The 17,875-nt window shown below is 44.2% G+C and overlaps 1 protein-coding gene across 2 annotated transcripts in view; it reads right to left on the bottom strand.

Annotated features, from left to right (window-relative positions):
• The window catches only part of CCIN (calicin), a 399,321-nt gene extending 382,915 nt beyond the window's left edge, over nt 1-16,406 (bottom strand). Inside the window, exons 1-2 of one of the 2 annotated variants that reach the window (XM_082468667.1) lie at nt 16,103-16,406; nt 4,541-14,827 (exon numbers count right to left, since the gene is read on the bottom strand). In XM_082468667.1, the coding sequence (XP_082324793.1) occupies nt 12,983-14,749 (1,767 nt within the window). In that variant the 5' untranslated portion in view covers nt 14,750-14,827; nt 16,103-16,406 and the 3' untranslated portion in view covers nt 4,541-12,982. Of the gene's footprint in view, nt 1-4,540 lie in introns of those variants that run through there. The other variant, XR_014265516.1, reaches the window with a different exon arrangement.
• Between the last annotated feature and the right edge of the window lie 1,469 nt (nt 16,407-17,875).

A 17,875-nucleotide genomic window follows, 5' to 3' on the forward strand; every position in this document is an offset into this window, starting at 1 on the left:
GAGAGAGGAGGCACAGAGAGAGAGAGGAGATTCATAGATAACTTTTATAGCTTGTGAAACCACGAACAGAAATAGCCACAACAGGAAAAGCCGGTTGTGTGGAATGGGAGGAGATGAGACAAATGAAGAGTTCAGTGTGGACATACTGAGCACGAGGGACCTGTGGGATATTCAGGAGACATTCCACAGGATATTGGAAATCTAAGTCTGAAGTTCAGGAGAGAGGAAGATCTAATTCCAGCAATGGTGGGCAAGTTGTTTTGGGCCAACTGTTCTGCTGAAAACAACTAGAAGATCTGGGCAAAAAGTTTTAAAAATCTTTGAAGGCATCAGAGGACTACCAAAGCAGTGAGGAATTGTGGGCCAAAGTTCTAGAAGGGGAGGGAAGCCAAGAAAAGTGAGCCTAACATTTGGAGCCATTTTTCCTCTCAAGGAGACTGTTAGTTGTAAAAGCAGAGGCTGAGAAGCTGAGTAGAGTTTTCAATAAACAAGGCTGGGAGAAGAAAATAGTTGAGGGCCTACCAAGAAGAAGGGGCCCTGATAGATGTACCAGGCTTTTTGTTGGGACCCCAAAGGGCTACCTACTAGGAATAAAGGGGGAAAAGGCCTTGATTGAATTAAAGTGATCCAGGCTTTCTAGTGCCCTTACCTTAGAGCTGCCTGCCAAAAGCAAGAGTAAATTCTCTCTAACAGAAAAAAATTTCATCCAAAAATAAATAAGCATGAAAAGACAAAACATGTTCAGAAATATTTTCAAGGACAGGCATATGATAGAAATTCCAGAGGATTCAGATAATGGAGTTATCAGACCTAGACTTTAAACTAGCTATGATTAAAGACTTCAAGGAATTAAAATAATGAGAATTTCAGCAGTCTAAAATTTTGAGAACTAAAATTTACAGTATCTGATATTAAGAGTTCAATGGATAGGTTTAATAGTGGATTAGACATAGCTGAAAAGAGAATTAGTGAACCAGAAGACAGAGCAGAAAAATATCCAAGCTGAAACAGAATCAAAAGGATGAAAACCACAGAAAAGAGCATAAAAAACATGGGATATGAGGGACAGGTTTTATAATGTAATTTTAGCAAGGAGAGGACTTCCCTGGTGGCTCAGTGGTTAAGAATCTGCCTGCCAATGCAGGGGACACGGGTTTGAGCCCTCGTCCAGGAAGATCCCACATGCCACGGAGCAACAAAGCCTGTACGCCACAACTACTGAGCCTGTGCTCTAGAGCCTGTGAGCCACAACTACTGAGCCCGCATGCCACACCCACTGAAGCCTGCACGCCTAGAGCCCATGCTCCACAACAAGAGAAGCCACCACAATGAGAATCCTACGCACCACAACAAAGAGTAGCCCCCCGCTCACCACAACTAGAGAAAGCCCACACGCAGCAATGAAGACCCAACACAGCCAAAAATTAATTAATTAATTAAAAAAAATTTTAGCAAGGAGAATAGAGAAAGAATGGAGCAATGTTGGAAGAGAAAATGGCTAAGAATTTCCCAAAATTGGTAAAGGAAATCAAACCACAGATTTAAGAGAATCACCATGAACTCCAAGCAAGATAAAAAGAAAAAAAAAGAAACGCTCCCTAAAGGAACTGTTAAAATCTACATGCCTCTTGTGCGTTTTTAAATTGACATCTAATTTTTTTCATAACTTAATTAGTTGCAAGGGATATAATTTCTCATATCTTGTAATAGTGATCCTTTCAAATAAAATCATTGCATTGCTCTTTTAAATGTATCTGGTAGCATCTAAATACCATAGTGATTTGATACCATAATCCATTAAAAAATGATAAAGCTTTTCATTAATATTAAATTTCAGATTCTTACTTTTGCTCCATGAACACATACTACCATTCCAACACTTGCCCCTATCATACTTCCTGGTAACAAAAATATGTAATATAATTAACTGTTTAAAATATCCTATGACCATAATAAGGCTCTGAATGTTAAAATTTTGTTTTGCATTGACATCATTATTAGTAGTATACATTTAACCAAAGCAACAAAATATACCAGAAAATTTTATAATTACTAAATATTACTAAATAGAAAAAGTAAAATTTTATTAGAACATCATGTCTTAAAAATCTTGATGGGCTTGTATTATCTATTGTGTAATTAGAATTTAGTACCTTAAAATAACAAACATTTATTATTTCACATAGTTTTTGAGGGTCAGGAATCTGAGGGGCATCTCCCATGAGGTTGTCTCACATGGCTGTTGTCAGGAAGTCTCAGTTCCTTGCCACATGGGCCTCTCCAAAAGGTTGCTCATGACACAGAAGTTGACATCCTCCAGAGTGAGCAATCCAAGAAAGAAAGAATGACCGAGACAGAGGCATGGTATCTTTTTAATAACTTTATTGAGGTAAAATTCACATACCATACAATTCACCCATTTAAAGTATACAATTCAGTGGCTTTTAGTATAGTCACAGAATTGTGCATCTATCACCACTATCAATTTTAGAAACTTTTTATTACCCCCAAAAGAAACTTTGTACTTTCAGTCTCTACTTCTCAGTACTCTCAAATCCCCCAGCTCTAGGCAACAACTAATTTTCTATTTTCTGTCTCTGTAGAGTTGCCTATTGTGGACATTTCATAAAAATGGAATTATACAACATGTGGTCTTTTGTGACTGGCTTCTTTCATTTAGCATAATGTTTTCAAGGTTCATCCATGTTGTACCATGTGTGAGTACTTCATTCCTTTTTATGGCTTAATAATATTCCACTATATGGATATTCTACATTTATTTATTTATGAGTCGAGCATTTGGGTTATTTCAACTTTTTAACTATTATGTATGATACCGCTATGAACATTCACGTACAAGTTTTTGTGTGCATATACGTTTTTATTTATCTTGAGTATGCATACCTAGGAATGAAATGAATGGGTATGTATACCCAGTATATATGTTACTGGGTCATATGGTAACTGCATGTTTAATCATTTGAGAAATTGCCAGACTGTTTTCCAAAGTGGTTGTACTATTTTACATTCCTACCAACATTGTTTGAGGGTTCCAGTTTTTCCACATTCTCACTAATATTTCATATCTGTTTTTTAAAAAAATTATTATAACCTAGGCTTCCCTGGTGGCGCAGTGGTTAAGAATCCGCTTGCCAATGCAGGGGACACAGGTTCAAGCCCTGGTCCAGGAAGATCCCACATACTGTGGAGCATCTAAGCCTGTGAGCCACAACTACTGAGCCCACGTGCCGCATCTACTGAAGCCCATGTGCTCTACAGCCCGTGCTCCACAACAAGAGAAGCCACTGCAATGAGAAGCCCGCGCACTGCAACAAAGAGTAGCCCCCCCGCTTGCTACAACTACAGAAAGCCTGCGCACAGCAACAAAGACCCAACACAGCCAAAAATTAAAAAAAAAAAAATTATTATAACCATCCTAGTGGGTATGAAGTGGCATCTCATTGTGGTTGTGATTTGCATTTCACTGATGGCTAATGATATTGAGCATCTTTTCATGTGCATGTTGGCTATGTGTGTATCTTCTTTGAGGAAATGTATCCAGATCCTTTGCCCATCTTTAAATTGCTTTTTTTCTCTTTTATTACTGAGTTGTAAGACTTCCTTATATATTCTAATACAAGTTCCTTGTCATATATGTGCTTTTCAAATATTTTTTCCATTTGTGTCTTTTCACTTTCTTGATGGTGTCCTTTGAGGCACAAAAGTTTTTAATTTTTATGATGGTCATTTATGTTTTTGGTAACATCTAAGAAACTACTGACTATCCAAAGTCATAAAGGCACCTATGTGAGACTGATAAAAGTTTTTAAAAAATTCAAAATCAGGAATAAAAATAGGATCACTGAAGAGTCTAAAGAGATTATAAAGATCATAAAAGTATATACAGACAATTGTATGTTAATAAATTTGAAAATGTAAATGAAATAGAGAAATTCCTAGAAAATACAACTTAAAAATAACACGAGGAGAAATAGAACTGAATATTCCTATAGCTAGTAAAAACATTTTAATAAATTATATATATATAATATATATATTATACATATATAATATATATGTATAATATATATATTATAAAATCTCAGCAAACTAGGAATGGAGCAGAACTTCCTCAGCCTGATAAAGGACATCTATGAAAAACCTATTTAATGGTGAAAGACTGAATGCTCTCCCCCTAGGATCAGGGATAAGTCAAAGATGTTCCCACTCATCATTCCTATTCAACATTGTACTGGAAGTCCTAGCCAGCACAGCAAGACAAGAAAAAGACATAAAAGGCATACAGATTAGAGAGGAAGAAATAAATTTGTCCCTATTTGTAGATGACATGATTGTCTACATAGAAAATTTCAAGAAATCTACCCAATAAACTCCTAAAATAAGTGAGTTTAGCAAAGTTGCAAGGTATATGGTCGACACACAAAAATCAATTGTATTTCTATATAGTACTAGCAGTGTATTATTAGAAACTAAAAAATTGAAAATACCGTTTACAATAGCTCCATATGAGAACTTTTTTTTTTATTTTTTTATTTTTTTATTTTTTTTTATTTATGGCTGTGTTGGGTCTTCGTTTCTGTGCGAGGGCTTTCTCCAGTTGTGGCAAGCGGGGGGCCACTCTTCATCGCGGTGCGCGGGCCTCTCGCTATCACGGCCTCTCTTGTTGCGGAGCACAGGCTCCAGACGCGCAGGCTCAGCAATTGTGGCTCACGGGCCCAGCCGCTCTGCGGCATGTGGGATCTTCCCAGACCAGGGCTCAAACCCGTGTCTCCTGCATTGGCAGGCGGATTCTCAACCACTGCGCCACCAGGGAAGCCCTCCATATGAGAACTTTACAAATAAAAACCTGAGTGAATATATAGTGGATGGAATCCGGTAATATTTTAAAGAAATTATATAATTACTGAGGCTAATAATTATATAAATGTATATTGTATTTTATATAAAAATATATATGTAATATGTCATAAGCAAGTTAGGTTTATCCCAGGAATGGATGGATGGTTTTACATTGACAAATTAATAAAAGTGAATTGTCCTAAAACAAGGAAAAAACATGCTCATTTCAATAGATTCAGAAAAATATTTGATAATTCAACATCTATCACAATAAAAGCTTTTAGCAACTTGGAATAGAGGGAACTTCCTTAAAAAAAAACAAGTCATTATTTATACATGATATAATTGTGTATATGGAAACTATGGAAATATCTCCAAATAAATTATTACAAATTCTTTCTATATTCTGGATACAAGTCCTTTGTCAGATAGGTGATTTGCAAATATTTTCTTCAATATGCGGCTTGTCTTTTCATCCCCTTAACAGCGCCTTTCCCAGAGCAAAAGTTTTTCATTTTGATGAGGTCCAATTTACCAATTTTTAAACGGATCATGCTTTTGGTGTCGTATTTAAGAAATCTTTGCTTAACCCCCAATTACAAAGATTTTGTCCATGTTTTCTTCCAGAAGTTTTGTAGTTTTACATTTTACATTTAGAGCTGTGATTCATATTGAGTGGAGAGAAGATATTTACCACATGTACAACTGATAAAGGGCTCACATCTAGAATATCTAAACATCTCCTACAATCTGCTAAATACATAATGAATATACAGAAATCAACTGTATTTCTATAGACTAACTATAAAAAGAGGAAATGAATTTTTAAAAGAATACTACATATTTTTAAAAGAATATTATATATAATATACATAACTATATATATTTTAATAACATTTGTTAATTTTAAAACATCAAATACCTAGGAATAAATCTAACAAAAGTTGTGTAAGACCTCTACAAAGTATAAAACTTTAAGAGGAATTAAAGAAGACTCCCCAAAATGGAAACATACCACCTTCGTGAATTTTAAAAGCTGATATTCTAAATATATGAAATTTTCCTAAATTGATCTGTAAATTCATTGCAATCACAACCAAAATCCAAACTGATCTTGACAAATGAATTCTAAACTGTATAGGATATGTTAAAGCTATAGAAATGGAGGCTGTGGTACTGGCATAATGTCAGACGGATAGACTAATGGAATAAGAGAGCTCATAAGCATGTCGGCACTGCAGAGAAGTGGGAAAATTGGTACTGGGACAATTATATATCCATATGGGATATTCGTGTCCTCTGGGTAGAGAATGGTTTCCTCAAGTATCACGAGCAGTAACCAAAAACAAAAAGACAAATCAGACTAACTAAAATTAAAATATACCATTATGAGTGAAAGGGCAAGCCACAGAGTGGAAGAAGATATTTACCACATTTGAAACTGGTAAAGGACTCATATCCAGTCTATATTAAGAATTCCAACAAGTCAAAAAGAGAAAATAGTCAACCAAATAGAAAAAAGCAAAGATTTCACAAAAGAGGAAATCCAAATGTCCAGTAAACATTAAAAGGTGCTTAACCTATAATTATCAATCAAGAGAATGCAAATTAAAACTGCATGGAGATAATACTTCATAATCTGATCGGCGATAATAAAAGTCGGACAATACCAAGTACTGGCAAGCATGTAGAAACAACAGGACTTCTCATGTACTGCTGATGGCAACGTAAATTGGCACAATCACTTTGCAAAATAGTTTGGCATTATCTAGAAATGAAGACAGCAATTCCACTGCTAGGTATATGTCCCAGATAAACTTGAGTACACGTGCACCAAGATACATTCACAAGAATAGCATTGCCTGTAATTGTCCAAACGGGAAACAACCCAGATGTCCATCAACAGGAGACTGGATAAATGAAAGGATACATTCATATGACAGAAAACTATATAGAAGAGGGATGGGAAGAACTACACCTACATACAACAACATGGATCAACTGTGAAAACAATTTGACTGAAAGAAGCCAGACACAAAATAATTCACACTGTACAATTCTCTTATGTAAAGTTCAAGGACAGGCTAAACTAATCTGTGTATTAGAAATGCTTACTTAGATGGTAAACTATATAGAAAAGCAAGGAAGGCATTATCATAAAGGTCAGAGGGGAGAGAAGGGATATAATAAGGAAGGGGGCCACATAGGAGACTTTTGAGGTATTGGCAACATTCTATTTCTTGAACTCAATAGTGGTTACATGGATATTTACAATATTTACAATAATTCGTTATGCTATACAATTATGTATTGTCACTTTTCTATGTGTGTTATATCCCTAATAAAAAAGGTTTTAAATGTTTCTTACAAGTCTGAATAAAGCATTCTAATAATAAAATTAAAAAAAATTGTTTTTGGCCGCACTGCACGGCATGTGGGATCATAGTTTCCCGACCAGGGATCAGAGACGCGCCGCCGTCAGTGGAAGCACAGAGTCTTAACCACTGGACCACCAGGGAAGTCCCAAATTTTGTTTTGATTTTTTTAATTTTAATTTTTTTGGCCATGCTGCGCACTTGAGGGATCTCAGTTCACCGACCAGGGATTGAACCCAGGCCCTCAGCAGTGAAAGGGCGGAGTCCTAACCACTGGAGTGCCAAGGAATTCCCAATAACCATTCTAACTTACAGTTGATATATTTACTTTTGCTCAAAGATATAACACTGTTCTTTTGAAAGTAAATGTGGGGGACTTCCCTGGTGGTGCAGTGGTTAAGAATCTGCCTGCCAATGCAGGGGACATGGGTTCGAGCCCTGGTCCGGGAAGATCCCACATGCCACGGAGCAACTAAGCCTGTGTGCCACAACTACAGAGCCTGCACTGTAGAGCCCGCGAGGCACAACTACTGAGCCCATGCGCCGCAACTACTGAAGCCCACGTGCCTAGAGCCCGCCCTGCAACAAGAGAAGCCACTGCAATGAGAACCCCGCGCGCAGCAACGAAGACCCAACGCAGCCAAAAATAAATAAATTAAATAATAAATTTTTTAAAAGATTAAAAAAAAAAGAAAATAAATGTGGAACTTTTTATGTCATCCCTTAAATGGTACCAAATATGCAAATAGACCCAGGAGAATGGGAGTTCTTTCTTATTACTGAGAATGGTGAAAATGCAGAGAGGACATGCTTGGTAGTGGATATTTTCTAACATACTTTTAAAAATCTTAAATATTCTAAGATAGATGGCTAGGTAGGAAGGCATAGAGACTTGTCATGATTCTGTGGCCTGAATGAAATAATGCGCTACAACTGTCATGTTTCTGAGCCATGCTATCTTTGTTTTGTCTTCACAGAACTCTTCCTCAAGAGTAATACTTTCTCTGCTAACAGTTGAGCACAGAAGAGGCAAGGTTATTAAACAACTGTAATCAAAAATAAGCCCCTGAGGCTTCCCTGGTGGCGCAGTGGTTGAGAATCTGCCTGCCAATGCAGGGGACACGGGTTCGATCCCTGGTCTGGGAAGATCCCGCATGCCGCGGAGCGACTAGGCCCGTGAGCCACAACTACTGAGCCTGTGTGTCTGGAGCCTGTGCTCCGCAACAAGAGAGGCCGCAATAGTGAGAGGCCCACGCATCGCGATGAAGAGTGGCCCCCACTTGCCGCAACTAGAGAAAGCCCTCGCACAGAAACAAAGACCCAACCCAGCCCAAAATAAAATAATAAATAAATAATAAATTAATTAAAAAAAAAAAAGCCCCTGAAAAGATATCCAGCATCATTAGGCATCAGGACAATACAAATCAAAACCACAATGAGATGTTACATTCTCCCACTAGGATGACTATATTTGGGAAGACAGATAATAAGAAGTGTTGGTGAGGGTGCAGAAAAATTAGAACCCTCATAGATGGTAGGTGGGAATGTAAAATGATGCAGCTCCTCTGGGAAACAGTCTGGCAGTTCCTCAAATGGTTAAACATAGAGTTAAAATTTGATCTAAAAATTCTATTCCTATGTATATACCCAAGAGAAATGAAAACATATGTGAACACAAAACCTTGTACACAAATGTTCATAGAGCACTCTTCATTATAGCCAAGAAGTGGAAACAACCCAAATGTCCATCAACTAACTGATAAACGGATACATAAAATGTGATATAACCTCACAATGGAATAGTATTCAGCTGTAAGAAGGAATGAAGTACTGGCACATGCCACAACATGGATGAACCTTGAAAACATTATGCTAAGTGAGAGCTAGAAAAAAGGTCATATTTTATATGAAATGTCTAGAATAGGCTAATCCATAGAGACAGAAAGTAGATTAGTGGTGGCCTAGGGCTGGGAAAATGAGGGGGTTGGAGTGTTATAGGTAAGGGGTACAAGGTTTCTTTTTGGAGCGATGAAAATGTTCTAAAATTGATTGTGGCAATGATTGTACAACTCTGTAAATATTATAAAAGCCATTGAATTCTATACTTTAAATGGGTGAATTGTAGTATGTGAATTACACCTCAATAAAGCTTTTAAAAATATGTCATCATACCATTGTGCTATTTAACATTTCTGAAAAAACCAACTTGGACCAAAATACCCCAGTTTCTAACACCAGATTTCACACCTTGGCAGAAACACTGTCTAGAAAAGCCAGATAAATACAACAAACTCTTCTTTGGATGTTGGTGTCTTGATGAAAGGAGTCTTCGCCGACGCTTCACTGACACCAGTTTATACCCTTACGTGGCATCCGGGGCAGTGCATCCTGGGAAGATTTGGGATGGTTAAAGTTTGCTCTGTGTGTGTGTGTGTAAAATGTTTGACAGATAATTTTGAAAGGGAAGATGGGAAAAGGGAGCTAGAATGAAATCTCCACCACAGGTGTATTCTCAGATCAATTTTAGGAAAAAGTTGAGGATCTGGAAACTGATTCCCTTAAAACTATGAATGTCTGAATTTCCCTTGGAAAGACTTCATGTACCCCAGTTTGAAGACCTGGATTGTAGTACAAAAGTCATGTCTTTCAAGACCATAATCTCTGCTATGAATTGCTAAAGTTCCCCTAGCAACAAAAGAATTGGACTCTGATTCCTACATTCAGCTGTGTCAGCCTCCTCAAGGTGATAAACCCTGATGCTTCAGCCTCATGGTCTAATTTTAATGTGGGAAGGAGGAAGGAAAGGCCACATTGGTTAATATATCAAATTATAATCCCACTATGCTAAAAATCTCCCATTTTAGCAAGCACTCTAGTGATTCTGCTGCAGGTGGGAGTGCCCAATACTGTCCAGTACTGCAAGGAATAGAAAGAATGCTGAGAAAAAGACAGAGGACAGTGTCATCAGTAGACAGTTTGGTGGCATGGTGGGAACAGAAGCCAGACTGAGTGGGTTAGAGATTGATCTGGAGCCAGAGAGCAGAAGCAACATTTAGGAAGCTCAGCTGAGGAGGGATATGCACAGATAGCAAGAGGCGGACCTCAGAACTGAGGAGGGTTTGTTTTCAGGATAGAAGAACCTTGATAGGAGAACCTTTATGGGATGAAGAGAAGACATCAGGAAGCGGATGTGGAGAGAGACGGGCACTGGGGAGCCTGAAAAGTTGTGAGGTCACAGAATGAAGAGACAGGGAGGGGGGCTTCCCTGGTGGCGCAGTGGTATAAGAATCCGCCTGTCAATGCAGGGGACACGGGTTCGAGCCCTGGTCCGGGAAGATCCCACATGCCGTGGAGCAGCTAAACCCGTGTGCCCCAACTACTGAGCCTGCGCTCTAGAGCCCACGAGACACAACTACTGAGCCCGTGTGCCACAACTACTGAAGCCCGCGTGCCTAGAGCCCGTGCTCCACAACAAGAGAAGCCACCGCAATGAGAAGCCCGCGCACCACAACAAAGAGTAGCCCCCGTTCGCCGCAACTAGAGAAAGCCCGAGTGCAGCAACGAAGACCCAATCAGCCAAAAATAAATAAATAAAAAATAAAATAAATAAATGTATATAAAAAAAAAAAGAGAGACAGGGAGGGGTCAGCTTTGAATCATGGAAGGACACCTTTTCCTCTGAGGTGCAGAAAAGCAGCAGAAGCTCTGGGGGATAAGGGATCGTTTATGGTGCTAGGTAATTTGACCTCTATTTCTTTGGAGTTCTGGTGGCAGAATGAGAGGTAAGTGGCTGAGAAGAAAGAGAAAGGAAGGGCCGGGCCCCAGGACACCAGAGAAGGTTGGAGAATCAGCACTAGGGAATGGCATCCGATGTCATAAGAGGTGACTCTGGGGTCAGCCAAGCCTGGTGGGGTGCTGATGGGGCAGCTGGGCTTAGCTGCGTGGGTCTGTAAGACCCTATTCTTCCAGCTGGGGGACGCAATGAGGTGAGCAGAGTCGGGGGCTGCCCAGGATTGGAGAAGTGAGAAACGTGGGAGAAGTTCCAGGGGACAGCGCATCAGCTGTGACATCCAAGGTCCTGGCCTGCAAGGAGGAAAGTAAGACTTGGGCAGAGGGGTAGGCTTTGAAGAGGGAGGCCACCTGTCAGGGAAGTCAGGAAGATGCCGCTAAGCAGGTGAAGCAGGACTGAGTGGGAAAAGGCAGGGGATGGAGCAGATTTGAACCATGAGGATATGTAAAGTGTCCTGCACTGTATAATACAGTAGCCACTAGCTTTGCGGGGCTTTATGTATGTAGTTAGTCTAACATGAGCCATGCTGTAAGTGTAATACACACTGGCACAGGGACCTGCAGAGAGGCCTCAGTGACTGGTGTGTGTGTGTGTGTGTGTGAATTGATGAGTGGACAAGTAAATTCATGAATGAACGAGTGAATGGGTGAATGAGGATTATATATAGTGTTCGAGGACATGAGTCAGTTTCTTCTAAACTGTTGAGGATTATATGCAAGTACACGAATGAAAGGGAAGAGGGAGTTAGAATTGAGGAGAGCTCACTAAGACTTTGAGGTAGGGAGTCTCAAAGAACATTTTATGGAACCTCACTTAATATAAGGACCCAAGAACCTAGACCCTTGCCTCACTCCTCTTTTTTTTCTTTTCAAAAAGTACTCCCACAGCACTTTAATATATGCCAAGGACTGTCCTAGGCATTTTGCACATCACATCACCCTGTGAGGTAGGTGCTCTTATTGTCCCCCTTTTACAGATAAGGGAACTAAGGCACAGAGATGTCAACAGCTTTCCCAGGATTACCCAGTAAGTGATGGAACTGGTATTTGAACCAGGCCATCTGTCCCCAGTGTCCAGACCCCTAACTGCAACACTACCCTGTCTCTCATCCCGTCATCTCGCCTTATCGCCAATCTTCTCTCCAACAGAGATGCAGTTTCCTTTTTCTCTCCCATTACTCGCCTCTCTTCCACCCCTAGCTCCTCAGAACTTGTATTCCTGGAGAAAGTTCCCAATGAACCTTGCTTGCTGGAAACAATTGTAAGTAAACCCCCAACTTTCCCACAAATGAGACACAAACACACCATAGCTGCGTGGCCAAGCACAACAGCCAAGTAACCCTGCCTCCCCTCCCACCCCAACCCCACTCCCTTTGCCCGCATCCCTGAGCCTGGCTCACACTGTCTTCCCCCTCCCCAGCCCAGGAGGCTCCTCTCCCAGACCTGAGATTGGCCCTCCCCTGCCTTCCTAGGCAGACTCAAGGGAAATGAGTGTTGGAGGAGTCTGAGGCTTCACAACTCTAAGTAAATGCTTTAACTGTCAGTCTAGCAGATGCCCGCAAGGTGACTACAGGGGTATAGAATAGGGGGCCTTCCAGACATCACCTTGGCCAGTGCCTGGGAGATGCCTCAATCTCACCCACCAGGGATTCCCTTCCAGTCTCTGCTTGGATCTCTCCAGTGACAGAGTAGCCCTGAATTTCCACCCACTGGGAGCCACTACCCAGGAGATGTCTTGATCCCACACATCAGGGACTCTTCCAGCCTCAGCTTGGATCCCTCCAGTGACAGAGTGGCCGTGAATTTCCCCCCACTGGGGGTAGCTGTAGCCCAGCATCTCCACCTTTAGGGCCAAACAAAGACTAAGAAGGAACCAACAGGCCATCTTCTTCTTTTTCTCTCTCTCATTAAATTGTGAATAATAATGCATTTACTTATTCTCCCACTTAAAAAGCCGTTTAAATCCTTTGAAGAATCTTGCAAGGCAGCTTGGCTAGACAGCAGGCAGGGCAGTCCAGTGCCTCTGGTGGGGGGGCCAGGGTCTTCCACTCGCCTGCGTTTTGGTCCAGCATGTAGGCGTTTGGATTGATGGTGTAGTCCTTTGTCTGGACATCACTGGTTGTGGCGACACCTCCACATACAAACACCTTGTTGTCTCCAATGGAGCATATAGCATGGGACACATCCAAGGGGCAGTTGTTGGGCAAGAGAGGCACTGAGGTAGTCGTCTTGTTGGCCTTTATCTTCTGCAGGTTGATTTCCACGCTCTGCCGGTGGCTGTACACGCAGAGGATGTTGTCCTGATGAAAAGAGAGCAGGGGCCGGTGGTTGAACTCAATGGGGAAGGTGATACACTGGACCACGTCCCCAGTGTTGGTGTCAAAGCAGTCCACCACCCCGACCCGGGAGATGTAGCCCTTAACCAAGCACCGCCCCGTGACAATGTACAGGTTCCGGTCACCCTTGGTGATCACGGCTGTGCCGTCCATAGGGATGCTCATCTTCCCTGCCAGGCACCAGGCCTCCTTGCGCTCATCATAGCGATAGATGTTAGAGACATACCTCCTTGGGGCAATGCTCCCACCCACTGAGTACACTGTCCCCCCGCAGGTCACCATGGTGTGGAAGACAAGCCCAATTGGCAGGTCGGGCAACTTGGTCCAGGAGTTGTCATCCGTGTCATACCGCCAAGCCGTCTTCAGCCCTGAAATCTGCTCAGTGGTACCACCAGAGATGTAGATGTAGCGACCAGCAGAGGTGGCACTAAGTGCTGCTGCCCGATAGGGCATCTCTGAGAGCTTCAACCACAGGTTCTCCTGAATGATATAAGCAAACACTCCATCGTTGAACTTGCCGTGGGCCTTTTGGCCACCTAGGATGACCACCGAATCAAGCAGGGCCCCTTTCCGCTGGTAGCTCAGCAGGCTGGTTGGCCTCTCCTGCTTGCGGTCCACAAGGACACTCTCAATCAGGGTTGAGTGGGCTGAGCTGTTCTCCACGCCCATCAGCTTGTTGCTGGCATACATCAGTGTCTTGTTGGAGACAGCATTAAGATTGATGTAATTAAAGAACTTCTTGAAATACTTCTCCCGCTCATCCTTCCGGAAGTATACCCAATTGATGAGGGCATTGAGAGCCTGGTCCTCGTTGAGCACATGCAAGTTTTCATCTCGGAGCAGGCGGCCGAAGATGACAGGTGGACAGCGCATGAAGTGCATGGAGGCCTCAGGACTGGCCCAGTAGTGGAAGTTGTCGCGAATGCCAGAGTAGGCCAAGTCTGATACCTCTTTGAGCTCAAACAACTCAGCCAAGAAGAGGTAGCGCAAGCAGTTGGCACGGCGGATGGACTTAATCAGGAAGTCATTGCAGTGAATTCGAAGGCGTGGTGTGTTGAAATACTGGGCCCCACGAAGCAGCTCCTCCACATTCTGCTCTGAGATTACCACCCTTCCGCTGTAGAAGTAGTCCAGGAGCTGGTCCACCGTGGTCGGACTCAGGTAGTTGGGGTCAATGGTGATAAAGAGCTCATCAGTGGTCTTCATGTCGTGGTTGGAGATGAGACTCTTCACCAGTGGAGAGACCGCAGCCAGCACATTGCGATGTGCAAAGAAGACATGGTGGTCCACAGTCAGGGCCATGTCCCAGTACTCTTTGCGTTTTCTCTGTTTGTTCAGGTTCTGCAGCACGAAGCTGTTGTAGTTTTTCTCGGTGAATTCCAATTTCATGGTGCTTCTTGCTGGCTGAGGCAGAAGATCAGCAGCAGGTACTGGAGAACAGACTTTCTCAGGCCTTTGGGATTCAGACTGATGGTTGTTTGCAGAGCAGTTGATCAGGGAGGAGTGGGGGTGGGAGAGAGGATGATGTCACAGAGTGGATGAGGTCATCACAATGCAGGCCCCCCAGAGGCCTTTCTCAGAGGCACAGGGCTTTTCTCCCCTCTGATGGCCCTGAGCTGCCAAGGCCAGATGCCCTGCCAGGGCCTAGTGCCGGGGCCCAGAACCCAGGAGGAAACTCAGAGATGGGTCGCAACTCCCACCTGAGACCTTCAACCTCAGTTCAGGGCTGCTTCTGGAATGTCAGAGCCAGTTTGGGCAGGGGTGGTGTGAAGAGGGTTAGGAAGGCGGGGGGTGGGGGGAAGGAAAGGGATTATTAGATCATCTAGAAGAATGTACATTGTACAGGAGGGAAACTGAGGCCCAGAGAAGAGAAGGGACTTGCCCAAGATCACATAGCCAGTTGGAAGCAGAGCAGGGCCTGGAACCCAGGCCTTCTGTAATGTAGGATTTTCCCCACCCTTCCAGGATGCTCGTAACTACTCAGCTTTCCTCTGTCTCTGATTCTCAAGCCCCAAAGCGCATTTCTCTGCCAAGGCTCCTGGATATCAGAGAAGAAAAGCTCTGTCCTTTGGCTTCTGACCTTTGTGGTTACAGATACCATTCTTTATAAAATAGAGGGAAAGGTGGAGGCCACTCCCAGGAGCAGGGACACAGGAGTAAGCTGCGTACTGGGGGATGAGAGGGACTTCAAAGCCCTGATTATTTCAGTTCCACCGAAAACTGGGACATTCTCTCCACATTTCCAAGTCTCTAGCTTGTAAAATGTTGGGGGTTGTGATGGGTCTGCTCTCTTCATCAAGTGTGGACTTCTCTCTAAACCTCAGTTTCCTCCTCTGTGAGATGGGAATAATAATAGTACCCGCTTCAAAGATTAATAAGTGGGCTTCCCTGGTGGCGCAGTGGTTGAGGGTCCGTCTGCCAGTGCACGGGACACGGGTTCGAGACCTGGTCCGGGAGGATCCCACATGCCGCGGAGCAACGAAGCCCATGCGCCACAACTACTGAGCCTGCGCACCCTAGAGCCCGTGCTGCGCAGCAAGAGAAGCCACCGCAATAAGAAGCCCGCGCACCGCAACGAAAAGTAGGCCCCCGCTCACCACTAGAGAAAGCCCGCGCACAGCAACGAAGACCCAACGCAGCCAAAAATAAATTAATTAATTAATTTTTAAAAAAAGATTAATACGAGTTTACAAGAGAAAAGGACTAGAAAGTGTTAAGCACAGTGTTTGCCTCGTAACAAACCTTCAATAGTTGCTAGCCGCCATTACTTTAATATTACACCAGTTCGCCAACCTCCGGCGTTCCTGGCTTGCTGCTCCCTTCGGAAACCCTTGTGGTGGTTCTCAGTTCGCTGTAGTTGGGAAGTCTGCAATCGCCATCCCCTCCGGCCGGGCTCCATGCGCTCCCTCGGCCACGCGGTGGCGCTAGAGGGTCATCTCCCGCCTGGGAGCGGCGCACCGCCCCTCACCCCCTCCTCCCTGTAGCCGGGCCTCCTACGATCAACACAAAACATAACTGTGCCCATTTTCCAGAACGGGGTATTGAGCTCCAGACTGAGGGCGCAGGGCCCGGCTGCCAGAGAGGAGCCATCCGGACCCCGGGCGTCCCCCTCGGCGCCCCGCGGGGTGGGGTGCTCGCGGGCTCGGCGGGCTCGCACGTCCACTGCGCTCCCCGCCTCCGAGCGGGCGTGGGTCCCTCGGAGTTCCCGAGGCGCGGCTGTACCCAGGAGGGGATAAGGACCAGCCGGAGCCTCCCACGGAGGAGGGCAGGCTCCTGCGGGCCCCACCCGGACCAGCCTTTGGGGGCTCCCCGGAAGCGGCTCAACACGCAGACCCTGGCGGCCTTGGCGAGGTCGTGCAGAGAGGACCTGGCCTCGGGCCGCGTCCTTGATCTCCAGCCTGGGCCCTGAGCCCCACTCCTGACCCTCAGGCCGTCCTTAGCGTCCCTACTAGGAAAACAGTCATTGCAGCCTGGGGAATGTGAGCCTGCCAGGTCTTTCCCTCCCTGGTGTAGTCAAGTTCTCACTATTATTCACTGTCTCTCCCTCATCCTTTCATTCCAGACCTGGCTTTTTCTTAATTTGAAAATTATTTTAAAGTACCTACCTTTTAATGCTGAATTTGTTCACCTTGATGTCTTCAGGGTTAGAGGCACTCAGTCTGCACAGGACTAAGACTTTCTGTTTTCCCCAAAGGAACAAAGCTTGGCTTTCAGCCCCTCCACAGACTAGCTGTGTGGCTGAGGTGAGTTCCACCTGGTCCGTTCTCTCCGTGTGAGGATAATTGAGCTCTAATTGCTTCTCCAGCTCTGATCTCTGGAGAGGGGAGGCGAGAGGCAGCGATGACTCAGGCGGAGGAGGATGAGGTCTCTTGGTGCTGCTGTCAGAGACCTGTCACTCCCATTGGCTTCCAGGCCTGCCCACCCAGGGTCAGGCCCTGGTGCTTCACCACTCCTTTGCCCGCACACCCACTTTGGTGGAGGAGGTGGCCATGCCCCTCTGCTTTTGTTTCAGGTCCCAGAACACCATGGAGGGGAGGTCTTTCATCAGATGCTTCCTCCCAGTTAGGAAAGTTGGGCTTATGGGCTGTCATGGAGACCTGAGAGCATCCACTAGACTTAACTCCATGTGCCAGACCTTGTACAGCTGGACAGATTGGGGCCCAGAGGCGGGAAGGGCCTCGTCCAACTCAGTTCACAGAGCTAGGGCTGGGAGCCAGGGTTCCCAACTCCTTCCTCTGCCCTCTGGCTGCAAAGGAGAGCCGGCAATCTGGCTTGTCTTCTGCTCCTGTTGAACTTGTGGGAGTTGCCATCTTTAAGAAATCCATTAAAGAAGTTAGATTTGTGCCCACCCGCTCAGCCAGCTTTGTGGTCTGGCTTGTCTTCAGCCTGGAAATCTCCCCTGGTCAGCTTGTCCCTTACTCCAGCCAACTGAGGAAACAGACTCCAGCCTAAAGCGGCTGGCAGCCTGCCAGTGTCCACCACCTGGTTATGTATGTGTGTATTGGGCAGAGTGTA

Source organism: Balaenoptera physalus (assembly GCF_965194825.1).
Source record: "Balaenoptera physalus genome assembly, chromosome: 7".
NCBI lineage: Eukaryota > Metazoa > Chordata > Mammalia > Artiodactyla > Balaenopteridae > Balaenoptera > Balaenoptera physalus.